This window comes from Eubalaena glacialis, chromosome 20 (genome assembly GCF_028564815.1).
Source record: "Eubalaena glacialis isolate mEubGla1 chromosome 20, mEubGla1.1.hap2.+ XY, whole genome shotgun sequence".
Classification (NCBI taxonomy): Eukaryota; Metazoa; Chordata; class Mammalia; order Artiodactyla; family Balaenidae; genus Eubalaena; species Eubalaena glacialis.
The window spans coordinates 15,063,849-15,083,004 of record NC_083735.1 but is presented as its reverse complement, the minus strand read 5'-3'; the positions used below and the strand labels follow the sequence as shown (position 1 = coordinate 15,083,004).

Sequence of the window (19,156 nt, the reverse complement as noted above, 5' to 3'; positions counted from 1 at the left end):
AGCCCTCTGCCTTTTCATTTTGTCTATCTTTCTGTGAATGTGGTTTTCGTTCCACAGGCTGCAGGATTGTAGTTCTTCTTACTTCTGTCTGCCCTCTGGTGGATGAGGCTAACTAAGAGGCTTGTGCAAGTTTCCTGATGGGAGGGACTGGTGGTGGGTAGAGCTGGGTGTTGCTCTGGTGGGCAGAGCTCAGTAAAACTTTAATCTGCTTGTCTGCTATTTGGTGGGGCTGAGTTCTCTCCCTTGGTTGTTTGGCCTGAGGCGACCCAGCACTGGAGCCTGCAGGCCCTTTGGTGGGGCTAATGGTGGACTCTGGGGGGCTCATGCCAAGGAGTACTTCCCAGAACTTCTGCTGCCAGTGTCCTTGTCCCTACAGTAAGCCACAGCCACCCCCCACCTCTGCAGGAGACCCTCCAACACTAGCAGGTAGGTCTGGCTCAGTCTGCTGTGGGGTCACTGCTCCTTCCCCCTGGGTCCTGATGTGCACACTACTTTGTGTGTGCCCTCCAAGAGTGGAGTCTCTGTTTCCCCCAGTCCTGTTGAAGTCCTGCAATCAAATCCCACTAGCCTTCAAATCTGATTATCTGGGAATTCCTCCTCCCGTTGCTGGACCCCCAGGTTGGGAAGCCTGACGTGGGGTCAGAACCTTCACTCCAGTGGGTGGATTTCTGTGGTATAACTGTTCTGCAGTTTGTGAGTCACCCACCCAGCAGTTACAGGATTTGATTTTATTATGATTGTGCCCCTCCTGCCATCTCATTGTGGCTTCTCCTTTGTCTTTGGATGTGGGGTATCTTTTTTGGTGAGTTCCAGTGTCTTCCTGTCGATGATTGTTCAGCAGTTAGTTGTGATTCTGGTGTTCTCGCAAGAGGGAGTGAGTGCACGTCCTTCTACTCCACCATCTTGAACCTCCAACTGTATACTTTAAATCATCTCTAGATTACTTATAATACCTAATACAATGTAAATGCTATGTAAATAGCTTTGCTTTTTGGAACTTTCTGGAATTTTTTTCAAATATTGTCGATCAGCCATTCGTTGAATACATGGATTCAGAATTCGTGGATAGGGAGAGCCCACGGCATAACTTAATAAACTCTGAGGTCCTTTGAGCTCCAAAAGCCATAAATCAACTCCCTGAATCACTGTGAGGGACGGGAGATTACCAAGAGGAATCTCTTCCAATAACACATGACATAAAAAGGTAATTGTGATGCTCTGAGGAATAAAAGGAAGGCTACAAGTACACCATCCAAAGGGAAATAGGAACAGAACCTCTGAGTCAACTTATAAATGATCTGCTGTAGAAGATTAAATCTGAAAAGTATCATAATGGTTAGTCTTCTCATAATCGATGCCACTGATATAATTCTTGAAACTTAAGCTCCTTATGTCTAAGTACTTAATTACTCACCCTTTTCAAACAAATATATATACATGCACGTATATGTTCCTGAGTCTACAAGAATACCTTAAAAATATTCTGGAACTTCAATTAAATTATATCCTTTGGGCCCATTGATTGAAATTGGATTGGCCTGTGGATCCCTCTGTTGAGAAGCTTTTATGTGTTTATTTGGGTACAGTCATCAGTTTACTTTTGGGATCAAGACCAGGGGTCAGAGCTATGATGGTGATGGAGATATGAAAACTCTCGCTTTGGTAGACTTGACCCCCAAGGTAAGTGGGGACAAGAAAAAAATTAGGTTTAGGGATTAAGAATATTGAGTTCATGATCTAAGAACTGTAAATGCAAAGCTTCCTTTAAAGAAAGACCTTTTTGTGGTAAGAGAGCAGCCCAATAGTATAGTTAGGATTCATTTGTGTTTCTCCTCTTCAACTTGATCCAGATGCCGTTACTTGGACGAAGAATCAGTTCTCCTGCCAGACCAAGTTCTTCTCTTTTTTGGTTGGATTCTACCCAAAAATGCCTCAGGATGCAGGAAAGAATGGTCTTTTCTTCCATCATGGCAAACTTTTGACCTTCAAATTAATGTAAATAGCAACACTTTAATGATAGATATATCTCAAATGTGAGAAATCACAAGTCTGATTAGAGGAAGCAAGCAAGTTTATATTTTCGCAGTGGGCCCTGGGAGAATCAGAATCACCTGGGATGCTTGTAAAACATGAAGATTCTTGAGTGCCCTTCCTGTTCCCACCCAGTGCATCTGAACAGCTGAAGTGGGCCAGGCATTTGTCTTTTAGCAAAACGTGGGCTGAATCCTGGGCTCGTTTAAGCATGAGAATCACTACTCTCGACTGATTTCTTATTTGGGCCTTTAAGTTAAATTTAATTTACTCTAGAGGTACTAAATAAGCGTCAGATTCATCCATTTAAATCTGGCCTTAATTTACGAATGTCTGCATTCACATAAACGATAAAATGCTAGAGCTTCTGACGCTGAAAGTGCTTATAATGCACGGTGATGTGCATTCACTTTGCTTAAGCACGTCAGCTGGCCTTGTGGTAAGCATTTTGTGTTTTGGTTTTGCAAAACGCAGTTCTTAAAAATCAACAAACACAGAAATTAAGCTAAATGTAACTAATGGTTATAAATAAGTTTTGTATCATATGAAGTATGTTCTATTTTAATCTAAAAGCTACAACATTTTCAAACTCTACCATGAAACTATTTATGCTTTATGTCATGGGCTAAATTGTGTCCCCCCCAAATTCATAGGTTGAAGTCCTAAACCTCAGTATCTCAGAATATGACTATTTGGAGATGGGAACGTTAAAGAAGTAATTAAATTAAAATGGTCAAAAATAAAATAAAATAATCAGATGGGTGGACCCTAATCCAATCTGACTGGTGGTCCCTATAAAAAGAAGAGATTACGACACAGACACACACAGAGGAAAGACCATGTGGGGAGATAGGGAGAAGAAGATCATTTACAAGCTAAGCAGGTATTTATTACCAATCCTGCTGATACCTGAATCTTGGACTTCTAGCTTCAGAATTGGGAGAAAATAAATTCCTGTGGTTTAAGCCACCCAGTGTGTGGCACCTTGTTATGGCTGCCCTAGCAAACTAATACACTTTATGACAGTCATATTTTAAAACAATAATGTATAGTAAAGTGGAGGGAAGAGGAAGCCAGTTTTTTTAAAAGACAGTTGCCTATGGGCTGCTACATCTCAAGAAATTTTTGTGTGAAACCCCCTACTCTGCAGGCCTGAAAGGTCAAACAAGTTCTGACGGATACAAACCTATACAGTTTCGGGGTCCAGCAGAGAAGGGCACATATGCGTATGAATGACGTCCTTTCGAATTCTCGGGAAAGAACCGTTCTGGCTTGAATTCCTCAGGATTGGGGAAGTACCTTGGATCTCTGTGCAGTGCATAGGGCATGATGATTACTTGAGAGCCTTTCACGATTTTGTAACCCGCTGTCAAGAAGTAGTCAATAGGCCATGAGGATGGAGCAAGACAGACATTAAAATAATCCACTCTCCCTCCTATTCAAATTATAGAATTCTTACCAACTTCACAGTCTTCATTAAGATTACGGGCAAAGAAAGGAACAGAAGGAAAAAGGCGAAGGCTCTCTTTAACAACACATTCCAGATATTTAAGTTTCTTCAGGTCATCTAAGGTAGCAGGACGATCAGATCTCCCTGGTTTTAAGTAAGTACATGAGATAACAAGGAAAGGATTATTTGAGCTTGGGGGATGGGATATTGAAGAAGAATACACGCATCAAAACATGTTAAATACCTACAGCTAAAGTAGAGTTTCTAGTATTACCCATAATCAAAATAAAATGAGATATGTTCAGTAAAAGAAACCAGACACCAACGGTCACATGTTGTGGGATTCCATTTATAGGAAGTATTCAGAACAGGTAGTAAATCCATAGAGACAGACAGTAACTTAGCAGTTGCCAAGGGCTGGGGGAAGAGAGGAGAGTGGCTGATTGATGGGACAGAGTTTCCTTTTGGGGTGCTGGGACTCCAATGACATCACTGCTGGCATCAGCCTAGGACAGCTTACCTGCGGACTGCTGGTTGTGTAATAGAAATGTTTGTGCTACCGGCTTAATGCATCTTTTCTCTCATTCGTGGCCAGATGCAATGCTGTATGAAACAGTTTTCCTTGACCCCATGACTCAATGCTTTATGTAGATATGTCTGCTTCATCTATTAAGTGAGATGCTTGAGGACAGTAACATTTATCTGTGCATCCCCAGCATCTAGCCCAGTGCAGTCACATGCCATGCAATTAGCAAATGCCTGTATTCTGTAAGTGATGAATAAGGCTTTGCTAAGAAGACTGGGACTGGAAGAGATCCCATAGGGGAGCCTTCCTGCTTATTGCTGTATCTTTAGAACAGGTCCTGCTGTCTATCCTTCATGAGCAAGAACAACACTTGCTTCCATGGATGTGGTACCCACAGTGTAACTAGTGAAGCGACAAAACATACCAAACACTTCCTCCAGTTCATTGTCCACTTTTTGCTGGACTTCTGGATACGAACCCAATAGATATAAGGACAAGTTTATTGCAGCTGTGGTCGTATCGTGACCCTACAAATGTAAGGAAAAAAATAACTTAGCGGAGTAGTATTGCGAAGATTAGAAGAGAGAACTCTATTTTGAATTGTCTCTGGATTTGACAGCTGCACTGGGACTCCAAACAGAATAAACTAATTTGGTACAGTATCTGACCTTGGTGAGAAACAAACAAAGAAAATGATCCCTTCAAAGGGGAGGTTCATGCTTAGATAGATATTTCAACACTACACAGAGCTGCATACGTGGTGAGAAGTGGCTAGGCTGTGCTAATAAGGGGGCCTTCCAAGGGAACTAGGTGCTCTAGACTGTTTTTAAGGGGAAAGAGTCTGACTTTTATGAGCCAGTTTACCAGACCTGTACTCCTCCACCTTCTAGCATTTGTAAGGTAAGCTTTACCTGTCAACCCTGGACACCAGGGTGTCTATGTGTGGTTCTGAGTAACATCCTGCATGTCAGGAAGTTGATAAATAGCCTCCCGTAATACTTGCTGAGCTTTAGACAAAATACTAAGTACTGTGCAGAAACTAATTCAATTATCCTTCAGAAAAACTCTGTGAAATACTTGATACAGATATTTACATCTTAGAGATTAAAAACAGACTAAGAATTTTTTTTTACATGAGTTCTGCAGGAAAAAAAAGTTTGGAAAATCAATAATAATATTATAACTCTATGAATAAGACTTTTAGGGGAACTAAACAGAAAACAAATTGTTTCCTCTATGGAAGTTCTTACTTTTCCATGTTCCCTATGCAACACAAGTGATGGTTATAATTTTTCTTTCTCTGGGCAGAAATATCCAAAGCACTTGCTTCATAAAACAGCTTCTAAGTTGAATTGTTTGAGGTTTATTCTGCAATTTTATAAAATATATATTTTCCAAGTCTCTGATATTGGTGTCATTGCCTCTTCTCAGGCTTGCTGTTCCTTCACAGAAGCTACCCTGAGCTCCGGACCAGATCTGGCCCATTTCACTCAGTTGTTTACCAAAGTCACAGGGGGAAGTGCTCTTGCTAAATAATTCTTAATAACTTCTCTTGAATTTATAAGCGGAAGCCTGATCCAAATGTGTAAGAGATGTCTGCTGAACTTCCTACTTCCACGTGTCTGCTACCTGAAGAAAGCGGGACTAAGCAAAGCGCAAAGCACACAGTTTATAGAAGCAGGCTGGTGGGACAGGGCAGGGGCAGAAATCTTAGTATCCAGTGGTCAGCACCTGGGGCAGGAAAGGTGTGGTCGTAATAACCTGCAACCTCTTTATGGAGGAGGTCACAATATTATAATCATACGAGGTGTGTCTCCTATTTGATGCAAAGAAGAAAAAACTTAGAATTTCAAACAGTGTTAGCGCTGGAAGAAAGAGATCATTATTCCGGCTGTTTTCATGAAAGTGAGAGGTTTTTGGTAGAAGGATGTGCGGGTGCACGTGCATGTGTGCATGAGAGTGTATGTATGTGCGCGTGTGTGTGTACGTGTGTATGCAGGGTGGAGATGTGACACGGTCTCTCCACTTTAACATCAAATGATAATAGCCAATATCCACCACACACTTCCCATGTGCCAGGCAAGATTCTGCGTGCGCTTTAAAAAATCATTCATCTAATCCTTATAATTATCCTGCGAGGCCCGTACTATAACAATGAGCACACCAAAGCCCAGAAAGGCTCCGTGAGTTACCGGAGGTCCCACCTCTAGTACAGGTTAGAGGTGGGATTTGGCCCCAGAGACCCCAGCTTAACACTGCTCCACTTTTTAGCTAATTTAGATGTCCATTTTCTGCATAAAATTTCTTTTCAATGAAGCGCTCTGCTTAAAAAAGAAGTTTAAAACCACTGATCTAGGCTTCCCTGGTGGCGCAGTGGTTGAGAATCTGCCTGCTAATGCAGGGGACACGGGTTCGAGCCCTGGTCTGGGAAGATCCCACATGCCGCGGAGCAACTGGGCCCGTGAGCCACAACTGCTGAGCCTGCGCGTCTGGAGCCTGTGCTCCGCAACAAGAGAGGCCGCGATAGTGAGAGGCCCGCGCACCGCGATGAAGAGTGGCCCCCGCTTGCCGCAGCTAGAGGAAGCCCTCGCACAGAAACGAAGACCCAACACAGCCCAAAAAATAAAAAAATAAAAAAATAAATAATAATTAAAGGTGCTAAAAAATAATAAATGTATATAAAAAAAAAAACCACTGATCTGATCCATCTCTCTATTTTATACACAGGGGAGCTGTGACAGAGACCTGAGAGGACTGGCACCATCTCATGAGGCTAGTCAGCATGGAGCCAGAATGAGAACTCGGGTCTAGGGACCCTTGCCACAGCTTGCTTTCCTACACTGTGCCCCGGGAGAATGTGCGCTCTGGCAGTATACCCAGAGGTACGCTGTACCCAGGTGCCTGCAAGCAGGGCTGCTCACACCATCCATGGCTGGCGTGTACTGAGCCATCCAAAACTACCCATGCCCTTCACTTTCCTCCACTTCCAGGATATTACCACAGGGTGCTTTTTAAAACCATTTCTTCATCTTTATTTGGCAATCCACACACTGAGAGATTCATTCTTTGTAATATTTAATAATGATAGAATTACCTTTTGTAAAAACTGTATCTTTCTTTTCATTATTTGAAGGTCAGAAATCCCTTTAGAATCACAAACTAGTTAAATTCTCTGTCGGAGGGCTCTTGCTATCTTCTCTAGTTTGGGCAGCTCAAAGCAGGAGCTAAGCACTCATTTGCTAGAACTTCAAAAAGGAGGTGGTGAAAAGACAGACTTGTGGGTTTCAGAGATTTTTAAAAAGCATGAAGCAATATAGGGAATGAGAGCAATTTCTGACTTCTTTTCTACTTGGAAAAATCCAATGGGTTTTAGGTTTTCCTGAGAAAACAGTGTGTCTAGTGCTATACTCACCACGAGTCAAAGGCTTTTTCTGAAGAAGAAAGCTGATCTGGCACTTAATCAGGTTCTTACATTTTGTAATTTCTAATTATAATGCAGCGACTCATCCTCAGTTATATGAAGCTATGTTAAAACTTGAATAAACTTTTAAAAATGATGCTAAAGATTCTAGAAAATAACTGCAATTTGTTTAATGATACCTGAAAATAACGTGATGAGATAAAATACCTCAAACATAAAGGTGTCAACTTCTTCTCGAATCTCTTCATAACTCAGCTTGTTCCCTTGGTCATCAGTCACATTTAAAAGCAAGTCAAGAAAACCCCTGCGTTTATTATTGTGTGGAGGAAAGTCCTTGTCATTACTTCTACCTTCTTCATGTCTCTTCATTTCATTGGCCCGTTCAGTGATGACCTGTATGATTTAAACAATCATATGCTCTTGTTTGGAATTTGATGTAGCCTCATAATATATTTTCTTATGAAAATATACTAGCTTCTTTCATGGATTTTTTCTAAACCTTTCCTGTTCTAACTCAACAATAACTTAGGCTCTTGTGGAAAATATAGTAAAGCTTCCTGTTAACATTTTAGGGCATTATTTGATAAGACTTTTAAAAACAAATTTAATGTCAGACAAATTCAGAATATTCAAGTGCTATTTCTGCCATCTTTCCAACACGGGAATAGAGTTAGTAGTCCCCTAGGTGGTGCCCTAGAGATTTGGATGAGCTAATGAGAAAAAGTTTAGGTGGTGGAGAGAATGCAATCATTATATAACAGACTAATTATGGATTGCTCTCATTACAGGCTGCACTGGAGGAAAGAAACAGCAGGTTGATCAGTCAGTTCACCCTCTGTGCTTGCTGTTCCTGCTGCCTAGATTTCTCTTTCTTCAGATGCCAGTGTGGCTGACTCCCTCCCTCCTTTTAAGGTCTTGGCCCCTTCTCACACCATCAGAAAGACCTTCCCGGATCACTGCTAACCTGGTCCCTAGCACTCACTATCTTCCTAACCTTAGTTTATTTTTTTTCCATTTCACTTACCACCTGACATTATAGTATACTTGCTATATAATATAATGCAAGAATGTACCGTCCATGTGGCAGCAAATTTGTCTTTGTTCATTGATATAATTCCAACCCTTAGAACACTGCCTGGCATTTTAAGGACGTTCCTTAGATCTTTTCTGAATGAATAAAAGAATTAAAGCCCATAAACTTAATTTGGCTATACATTTCAACTTTCTTCTCCTATCAGGCAATTGACCAAACCTGCTACTAAGTGATTTGAATGAATAGATCCTAAGTGCTTTGAGGACAAAACACCGTATCTCCGTTCATTCTTGGGGGAACCCCCTAGGGCCTGGCACTCAGTATGCAATTTTCAATATTTATTAAATAAATAATATTGTCCATCCAATTTGGAATTCATTAATTATTGATATTGATAGTAATGCATGTAATCTGAGGAAAAATTTGGTCATTCGCCTACTGCCCAGTAATGGAGATAACTCTGTCCTCCACTGTGGCCACCTGAATCCAACACCTCATTCATCCAACATTTCCTGACTGGGAACCACATGATCTGTTGGTGACAGGCTGTACCTCACTGTAAGGAAGCAATGCCAATATAGTTTAAACCGAAATTGACAGCAAAGAGAGAATATATTTAAATTGGTACTTTTATCAGTACATTTAAATCATAATTTGATGTATATTTTCAATTAAATATTGCTTTGTCAAAAGCACATGTTTAACACAAGACTGACATCTTATCTCTGAAACAATATCACTATCTCCTTGTTATTTTTTAATTGGAAGTAAAATAGTGACATCTAGTTAATTTTAATCTTTTCCAAGTTGAGATACTGCTATAAATGCCCTTTGCCTTTGAAAGCTACTGCCTAATCCAAACATTTTCCATAAGACTCTCATAACACGGATCCCCTCCTCTTTATTCATTCAACATAGCACCCTGGTTGTTAATAAATATTTATAGTTCGTATCACATTTTGTAATTTTTTTAATAGACAACCTCCTCTACTAGACTAACCTCTTTTAGGGGACATACATATCTTACTTATTATGTTTTTAACACTTGGTACAGTGTTTGGCACCTAACAAGTGTTTAATTAATATTTGGTGAGTACATAATTAAAATGTAATCACACTGTCTCCTTCTTTCCATTATTATTCAACTTTTATTTTATGAGACACAGGCTCCAGGGTATGTTAACACAGCATAAAAATCTTGGATGTATAAAAGATCTAGAAATGGAGAGTGGTGATGGTTTCAGAACACTGTGAGTGCAATTAATGGTAAATTTTATGTTGTGTATTATTTTATCACAATTTAAAAAATCAAGGGCTTACGTTTTTGGTAAAATTATGTAGGATTTTTAGGCTTCTTTTGTGTTCCCATCCGTCTTTAAATATAAAGAACAAAAGGTCAAGCCAAAGCCAGGGCATCTTCATTCTTTGATGTATTGAATCACTCATCCTATAAATAGGATAAAAACACATCAGCTGATACACTGAAAATGTGTATTTCTTGAACACCTAATTGATGCCCACTCTCAATGAGGGTAATATGTAGGGATGATAATGATTCGTCTTAGAGGCTGCTAAGATCCAGGCTTTACACTCAACAATGAAGGCATGGGGTATTACACATCCAGTGAAGCTTAAACATTTAATGGGTTCTTTAGAGGAATGAAGAATCTGTTATAAAACATCCATACTAAATGGTCATCTGATCTCTGCTTCTTTTTCTCCAGGGAGAGTTCTTGACCACCCCAGGCTGCCTGTGGCTCTTGTACCACAAGCTGATATGAAATCTGCCTCTTTATAATGTCCACTCATTTGCTTGCTCACTCCTCCGCAGTGCCAGTAAACAACTGGTTGCCCTCTTCCACGGAAAAGTGCTCATTAAATACCCATCTCTCACACAGCTGTCACGAGCACCACCCTCATTATTCCCAGTGAGAAGCAGAAAGACCTCTACACGATCTCCTCCTTCGTGACCAGCTTAGATGCCAATTCCTCAGAGAAGACCTTTCCCGACCACGCTATCTGTAAAACACATCCCTGTTTTCCTCTCTCATATCAACTTGATCTTTTCTTTCTAAGCAATTATTATAATTTATAAGTTTACATTCATTTGCTTCAATGCCTGTCTCCCCTGCTATTCTGTTTCACGTGCCCATATAAAACTAGTCAGTACCTTGTGCAGTGAATGGCAGGTTATACATGCTCAACAAGTAGTTGTTAAGATGAAGTGAAATGAGCCGTGGACTTAAAGATAGGATACATTGAATCAAATCCTGGCCCTGCCTCTTAATAGCTGAATAATCACAAGCAATTTTAAAAGTAAAGTTGATTATTTCAATTAAAAAATAATACATACTCAGTGCAGAAAATATAGGAAAGGAGAATGAATCACAACAAAACCAAAACACAATAAGAGAGCACACACACAAAATAATAATAGCCGCAGCTAACATTTTGGTATAGTATCTCCTAGCTTTTTCTATGAATAATTTTTTTATAGCTAGTGGTTATCAAACTACAAAAAAATTTATGTCTTTCTTTTATCACTTAGCATCATAATGTAATCTCTCGATATATTATAAAATAGTCATTTAAAATTACTGCATAATCTGGATGTGCCATAACCATTCCTGTACTGTTGAAAGATATGCTTAAATGATTAGGTTAATTTTTAGTATAATGTTTCACTTTGAAATGATGAAAAAGCTACAGTACAGACAGAAATTATTAGCAAGAATTTTTTAAAGCCCTGATCAATAACAATTTTATTTTATTTTTTTGGGCCACACCACGCAGCTTGCGGGACCTTAGTTCCCTCGCCAGGGATGGAACCTGGGCCCTCGACAGTGAGAGCGTGGAGTCCTAACCACTGGACTGCTAGGGAATTCCCAATAACAATTTTAGAAATAATTAGGACTTTATTTACCTATAAACTGCTTGAACATACTCGGAATCATTGTTGCTTTGAGCACCAATGTTCTTCCCCATAGCTGTTTCTGTAAAATATAGTGAGAAGCAACCATTCAATTCATGCACATATCTTGGGTACATTTTCCAGTGGCAGACACTTGAAAAAAGACGCTATGTCCTGTTCTGTTCATATATATTGTAGAATTGTTCTTTTCCCTCTTCTCTTGTATCTTCTGCTTCTCTTACTCCCAGTTCCTGCCCTTCCTTCCCTCGGACCTTCTGGTCATGTTGGCTCAGTGACCGCTTGTCTGAAGTCCTATGAATGGCTGCTGCTTCTCAGGTGGCTAATTTAGCAATAGGACCTTCCAGAAGAACCCAATGTCCTTTCTCCCCCACCCTGCCCCACCCTATGGACTGTTATTTTCTATTTGTGCCATTTTATCTTTACATCCTAACTTTAAAAATAAATCAGTGAGACTTACCACAGATTATATCTAAGGCACAAAGAGTGATGTAAAAAAAGCAGTTAAATGCTTCTTGGTTAACATATTTTTCAAGCTTATTAACCAATATATTTGCTTGTTCATTCATGACATCTAAGAAATCTTCCAGAATTGTAAAATGGAAAGTGGGCGTTAACATTTTTCTCCTAGAGCGCCACTTGTTTCCAGTACTAGAAATAAAATACACGGTTACAAAGAAGAAAGAAGCAACACCTGAAACAAATAAAATATAAATATAGTCATCATCAAGTTCTCCTGAAACAGCTTAATCTACAGATTCTCAAATGCTTTGGTCAGAATGACAAAGACTCATGTATAGTTACAGAATGTGAATATTTTGGGTACTGTTCTATATTACTAATGTTTAGAAGAGTATTCATTAAAAATGGAAACATTTAAGAATTTTTCTAAATTTCTGAGCTCTGAGTTTCTAAAAATTAGAATTTTTCTCCCCTCTATCAACATCTTAGCCCTCAGATGATCCATTGCTCCATGATTTTCTTTAATCTCTACTATCTTTGAATTCTCCAAAGTCCCCACCAGGGTCCTGCCTTTCTCTTGCTAGGCCCTCTCTCAGAGGACGGAGTCCTGTTTCTGGGTGCCAACTCAAGAAGTGAGGTTACTGTATTCGATACACTTCTCTGAGGGTGACTGCCTTTTTCATGATATTTTCAAGATTTCCCTTCTCCAAACTATCCTTGGCTTTACTCCATTCATACATCAGTACCTCCTCATTTTTCTTGGAACACTAGTGATTATCATTATTGAATATAGTGGCTGGAGATTACCATACACCCTATCTATCAAAGGCCCATTGTTAGCTGGACCTTTCCTTCCAGCTTCTCCCATAATTCCCAATACGTCAATCTTGCTATTGGAAGAATACCTTGTGTCAGTTCCTGAAATAACAAGTTACCCATAGAAGTAACTGTTTCTACAAGACAGCTTTACAAATTTCCACTGAGGTACCTTGTAAGAAGTCCTAGGCCAAGCCACGGTTCTAGGAACTTGTACATATAGGATTTGTCAATGTGCTTTGAACTAGTTAAAATTACCTTTAAAAGAGAAAAAAAAAATTGAGGGATATAGACATCAAAACGATTTCAGTTATAAGAACACCTGGCTAGAACACAACTACTTTTTAAAGCAAGATTTTATAATTGTTATTTCTCTGTGATTCATTTTCATTCCTGTGCCTCAAAGAAATGCAATTAGAGTTTTGAACGTATAATTGTCATCAGTCTTGAGGACTAAATGGAGTTGAAAGGAAGGAAAATGTCCAAGATGATTCCTGGTTCCTGCCACAAACTAGGAACCAAGCAGAGTCATTTCTTGAGGGGAGAGGGGAGAGGCAGGTGAATCCAGAGGATGACCACATCTAATGAGATTCCCACACCATCAGACAGACAGTGGAATATTGATCACATCTGCCACATACTTACCTCCACATTTTCTGCGTTATAAAGGAACACCACAGGTATGGGCCCGAGCCAGAGTTTCAGCAGTGGCAGGTGTCGGTGTTCTTCAGTGTACTGAATCATCTGCTGAAAAAAATCTGGGAGAAAGTATTTAATCTTAAATTCAATCAAGACAAGAATTTTGTCTAAGGGATACAGCACAGGGAACTCTATTTAGTACTCTGCAATGGCCTATATGGGAAAAGAATCTAAAAAAGAGTGGTATATGTATATGTATAACTGATTCACTTTGCTGTACACATGAAACTAACACAACATTGTAAATCAACTATACTCCAATAAAAATTTTTAAAAAGACAAAAATTTTGTAATAAGTTCCTTATTGTGTCTTTTGGTTCCTTGGGGGTTTTGTTTTTGTTTTACTTTGGACAAGTCACTTAATATCTCCCAGAGAGATATTTGTTGTTGTTGTTGTTGTTTTAGATTCCACACAGAAGTGAGATCACACAATACTTGCCTTGTTTTGTCTGACTTATTTCATTGAGCATTATGCCCTCAAGGTTCATCCATGTTTTCACAAATGGCAATATTTCCTTCTTTTTTATGACTGAATAATATTCCTCTGTGTGTGTGTGTGTGTGTGTGTGTGTACCACATTTTCTTTATCCATTCGTCCAGTGATGGACACTTAGGTTGCTTCCATGTCTTCGCTACTGTAAATAATACTGCAGTGTACATGGTGTGCATATATCTTTTCAAGTTAATGTTTTCATTTTCTTGGTATATATACCCGGAAGTGAAACTGAGGGATCATACGGTAGTTCAATTTTTAATGTTTAAATGTTTTGAGGAATCCCCATACTGTTTTCCACAGTGGCTGCAGCAATTTACATTTTCACCAACAGTGCTCAAGAGTTCCCTTCTCTCTTGCCAAAATTTGTTACTTCTTGTCTTTTTGATTATAGCCATTCTAAAAAGTGTGAGGTGAAGTCCTATTGTGGTTTTTATTTGCATTTCCCTGATGAGTAGTGACGTTGAGCACATTTTCATGTATCTGTTGGTCATCTGTATGCCTTCTTTGGGAAAATGTCTATTCAGACCCTCTGCCCAGTTTTAAATGAGATTGTTCAGGGTTTTTTGCTATTGAGTTGTATGAGTTCTTTATATATTTTGGATATTAACCCCTTATTAGATATATGATTTGCAAATCATATATCCCATTTTGTAGGTTTCCTTTTCATTTTCTTAAAGGTTTTATTTGCTGTGCAGAAGCTTTTTAATTTGATGTAGTCTCAATTGTTTATTTTTGCTTTTGTTGCCTTTGCTTTCGGTGTCAAATCCAAAAAATCAAGGAGCTTACCACTAATGTTTTCTTCTATGAGGTATATGGCTTCAGGTCTTACACTTAAGTCTTTAATCAATTTTGAGTTATTGTCATGCATGGTGTAAGACAGTGGTCCAGTTTTATTCTTTTGCAAGTGTCTGTCCAGTTTTCCCAACACCATTTATTGAGAGTCTGTCCTTTCCCCATTATGTATTCTTGGATCCTTTGTGGTAAATTAATTGACCACCATCTGTTTATGTCTGGGTTTCTATTCGGTTCCATTGATCTATGTGCCTGCATTTACGCCAATACCATACTGTTTTGATTACTATGGCTTTGTAATATATCTTGAAATCAGGAAGTGTGATGCCTTCAGTTTTGTTCTTCTTTCTCAAAATTGCTTTGGCTATTTGAGGTCATTTGTATTCCATACAAAATTTGATACTATTCTATTTCTGTGGCAAATGTCATTGAAAGCTTGATAGGGATTGCATTGAATCTGAGAATTGCTCTGGATAGTATGGAAATTTTAACAATATTAATTCTTCCAATCCATGAACATGGAATATCTTTCCATTTATTTGTGTCTTATTCAATTTATTTCAGCAGTGTCTCATAGTTTTCAGTGTACACCTTTTTTACCTCCTTGGTTAAATTTATTCCTAGGTATTTTATTCTTTTTGATGCAATTGTAAATGGGATTGTTTTCTTAATTTCTCTTTCTGATAGTTCATTATTAGTGTATAGAAACACAACTGATTTTTATATATTGATTTTGTATCCTGCAACTTTACTGAAGTAGTTTATTAGTTCTAATAATTTTTTTTTGCTGGAGTCTTTAGGGTTTTCTATAATATCATGTTATCTGCAAATAGTAACAGTTTTACTTCTTCCTTTCTAATTTTGTGGAGGGGAAGGCTAGTTGGGAGGCATATGGGTATCCAGAGCTTCTCCTGGGCAATGGGAATGCCTGATTGACAACAGTGGGATTCATCCCAAACTCACTGTGAGGCTACTAATATGATGCTTGAGATTTTGACAGGGTTTTTTTTTACGTGGGAATTTGGGCAAGGAGAAAAACTGGTATGGCATAAAAAACAGAACCATTAAGCTCTTCAGCTCCTTTTCCATGTCAAAAAATGTGCACGTGCTCAGTCCATCCCTGGTCCTCTTCCATCCTTAAGCTTCACCCACCCCTGAGCTTCAGGGCAAGTTGTTCAAAGTTGGAGAAGGGCTAAGGCTGGGGATGTCCACTGCATATAAAATTAAATCAATAGTCTTGATTTTTTTTAAGTGTTTGCACGTTTTGCACACCAAACCTAATAATAATAATCTTAAAATAATTAACATTCATTATGTCATATTTACTTGCTATGGCAGGTTATTATATGTCAGATCTAGTGCTCAGGGTTTCAGGTGTATTATGTCTTTTGTGCCTCACCACAGTTACATGGGGAGGGACGCTGTTATTACTGTCATTAAACAATTGAGGAAGTTGTGCACAGTTAAGCAACTTGCCCAATATATCACCGAGCTGGTAAATGGTGGAATCTGGCTTTGTACCCAAGGCAGTCAGACCCCAGAATGCACCACCTTAACCATATTACCACACTTCTTCAAAATGTCTTCTGGTCAAGACAGTTGGTAACATTGCCATGAAAAGAGCTGGGTCAGGTCAACAGTATCAAAATATCCGGCTTCGTGCTAATATACTGCCTGCCTCGGTCTGGTCTGACAGAGGAGACAGGGAAGTCTGAATCTGTGGTTTGAAGATATCAGGTCCAATAGCAGGTAGCAGCTGAGGAAGATGGGTGCTGACACAGATGCAAAAGCAAGAGATTAGAGTTCAAAGGGCTCATGGGAAAGCAACTGCAATACTCCAGGTGGAATTACTGAGGGCAGAATTTGGACAGTAGCCACAAAATGAAAGGCACAGCCTCCTGTATAAGAGACAAAGGTGCTGAGAACAGGGAATATTTCTCAGAATATTCTGATATCCCCAATTTTGCTGAGCTCAATGCTGGGCACAAAGCAGGGCTTCAATAAATCGCTGATTGACAACTTTAACTAACTTAGTCTAACCAAGTTCTAGACAGTGATCTAGAAACCACATGCATTAAATTTCATCCTTAAAATTACTCTGTAATATAGTTACATTTACAAGTAAATGGTAAACAAACAAACAAAACCCCTCTAACTTAGAGAGTTTCAAACAATTTCCCCAAATCTAACAACTTGGTTGCAAAGCTGGAAATTGAGCAAAAGTTTACCTGTTGCCAAAATCCAGTGCTTGTATGACGGATTAAAAAGTCCCTTTATAAAAGACAGTACACTGTCATTCTCTTCACTCAGAAAGTAATTCCAAAGATAATTATGTTAAATATTCCAATCAACTCACAGTTTGTTTTGAAACAGGTCTTATTCACTAGAGATTTCAATTCTTAGAAAAATTCCCAAAAAGAATATGATGAGACTCCTCAAGTATATTGTTTCTTTTGGGGGGATGGGAGGGTCCATATTTCTACATAATTATTTTTTAATACTATAAAGCCTTAGGGTAGAAGGGGAGGTTAACTCTGCTTTTAGTATTATCCAAGATGATTTTACAAATGTGGTTTTCATATAAATAAATGTGAGAGGGGGAGAGAGAGGGAGAGAGAGAGAGGGAGAGAGAGGGAGAGGGAGAGAGAGAGCGAGAGAGAGAGGGGGAAAGAGAGAGAGAGAGGGAGTGAGAGAGAGGGAGAGAGAGGGAGAGAGAGGGAGGGAGAGAGAGGGAGAGGGAGGGAGAGGGAGGGAGAGGGAGAGAGGGCGAGAGAGGGAGAGAGAGAGAGAGAGAGGGAGGGGGGGAGAGAGAGAGAGAGAGAGAGAGAGAGAGATTTCTAAGTTCTAAGGATTTGCCTTGTTCCAGGGAAGTTTCTGCCTTTAAGGCTTTAACAGCCAAGACAGAAGCAAAGACTGCAGTGTTCTGAGGTAGGAGCAGCTACGAGGTGGGAAGAGAAGCAGCAAAAATGCAGAAGGACAAAAGCTTAGAGATATTGCAATCTATGCTGTACACGAAGAAAAAGTTCGTTGGGAACGGAGGGCACTAGCAATTTTGCCAGGTGTCATAGGGAAACTGGATAGAACTGGGACTCCATCCTCCAGCGGGTGACAAATCCTTCTCTCTCCCAGCGTCAGCACCTCAAGCCCTGGTGTCCAGGCTGTAAGAAGGCCGGCGGCGCGGCGCAGGTCGGGAGCCCCCATCCCTGGGACGGGGACATGGCCGGCGGTCCCTTACCTCTCGCGTCCGGCTTTAACATCAGCGCGTGTCCCAGGAAGGGGTAGGCGCCCTCCAAGGTTGGGACGGCACGCATCTGCTGCCATGTCCACGCGTAGCTCGCCACCATCCGCAGGAGGTTCAGGGTGAGGATGGCGCCCGCCAGGGAGACCGCGCACAACCCGCCCCAGAGCAGCAACTTCTGCCCGACGCTCAGCAGCCACAGCGCCAGCATCGCGCCTGCGGGCCGCTCTGCACCCGGACTGAGACTGCGGGCACCGCGGGGCGGGATGTTCGGGGCGGCGGGCGCGGTGCAGCCCCGGGAGGTCAAGGGCGCCGACCCCGGGCGGAGTTCCCGGCTCTGGAAACTCGGGCGGGAGCAGGAGGCGTCGCCGGCCCCGCTCACTTCCCCGTGCGGCCGGAGGTGGGCACAGGCCCGGCCGCCCTGAAGCGGGGGCAGCCCTGCTTCTCGGGACAAAGTTGGGGCCTCCGAGGCTCCTCGACAAGGCACCGCGGGGGCTGTTAGGGGCACGGCCCAAGCCTACGTCACCGGCCTCTTTGTTTGCTTCGAGCAGAAAACGAAAGTCCGGGAAACGAGCGCTCTGCAGGCCGCGCTGATGTAGATGGCGGCACGTTAGTGGGTGGAGTGGGGAGGATACTGAAGGTGAGATGGAAGGCGGCTTAGTGACGGAGAGGCGCCCTGGGGCCAGAGGGGCCGAGCTTCGGCTTATAGGCCCCCCTCTGCTGGGAACGGGACGACTCAGGCTAGAGTGCGCAGGATGTTTTAAAGTGGAAATAAAGAAGCATCTGGTTTGACACTCAGCCTCTGGAGCTCGTTTTTTCCCGGCTGGGCACCTAACCTCATTCCCTTGCACGTCTGCCCGTGGTCCACTCCGCTGGCGCTGGCTGCCTACCCGCCCGGAGGTGGGTTGCGTCCTGGCTTCCGCATCCGGGTCATTCGGGCAGCTGCCTACTTCCATCCAGAGTAGCCATAGGGACACGACCTTAGGGGCACCAGCTATCAGTCTGCATCGGATGGCTGATTGCGACACAGGGGCGTTGAGTAAGGTTGTTGTGATCCAAATATTTTTCAAAATATTTTCGGGAACAAGAAAAGCTAACACCCCAAGACAGCAAGGCAAGGGCGGGGGTCGGGGCGGGGAGAGGATGGAGGTCGAGTTCTCTGAAAGCGGTGGAGGTAAGTGATGCTGGGAGGGGAGGTTTTGATAAGGAGACAGTAGTTATGGAGTGCTCTCAAAAGGGAAAGGAGACAAGCCTCTGAGCCTG

At 41.2% G+C, this 19,156-nt stretch overlaps 2 protein-coding genes across 2 annotated transcripts in view; one reads left to right on the top strand and one right to left on the bottom strand.

Moving 5' to 3' along the window:
- MTNR1A (melatonin receptor 1A) overlaps positions 1–6,758 on the top strand; it is an 80,049-nt gene extending 73,291 nt beyond the window's left edge. The window contains exon 4 of the transcript XR_009698811.1: positions 6,735–6,758. The gene's annotated coding sequence lies outside the window, so the exon portion shown is untranslated. The remainder of the gene's footprint in view (positions 1–6,734) is intronic.
- Positions 1,546–18,787, bottom strand: LOC133081424 (cytochrome P450 4V2). Its single transcript, XM_061177549.1, has 11 exons — positions 17,891–18,787; positions 13,314–13,426; positions 12,841–12,926; positions 11,851–12,041; positions 11,385–11,454; positions 9,782–9,908; positions 7,636–7,821; positions 4,432–4,534; positions 3,491–3,625; positions 3,218–3,397; positions 1,546–1,983 (listed from the first exon to the last, which is right to left on the bottom strand). The coding sequence occupies exons 1-11, from the start codon at positions 18,102–18,104 to the stop codon at positions 1,811–1,813; spliced, it is 1,578 nt and encodes a 525-aa protein (XP_061033532.1). The 5' UTR covers positions 18,105–18,787; the 3' UTR covers positions 1,546–1,810.
- Between the last annotated feature and the right edge of the window lie 369 nt (positions 18,788–19,156).

What these genes read in the sequence shown, in the direction of transcription:
- LOC133081424 (XM_061177549.1), bottom strand. Translation starts at nt 18,104, where the DNA reads ATGCTGGCGCTGTGGCTGCTGAGCGTCGGGCAGAAGTTGCTGCTCTGG. An exon ending in TACATAATTTTACCAAAAAC is followed by an intron (nt 7,822 to 9,781) that starts GTAAGCCCTTGA and finishes TAAATCATACAG; the next exon opens with GTCATCACTGAACGGGCCAA. An exon ending in TGAACTGGAGGAAGTGTTTG is followed by an intron (nt 3,626 to 4,431) that starts GTATGTTTTGTC and finishes ACTTAAAACCAG; the next exon opens with GGAGATCTGATCGTCCTGCT.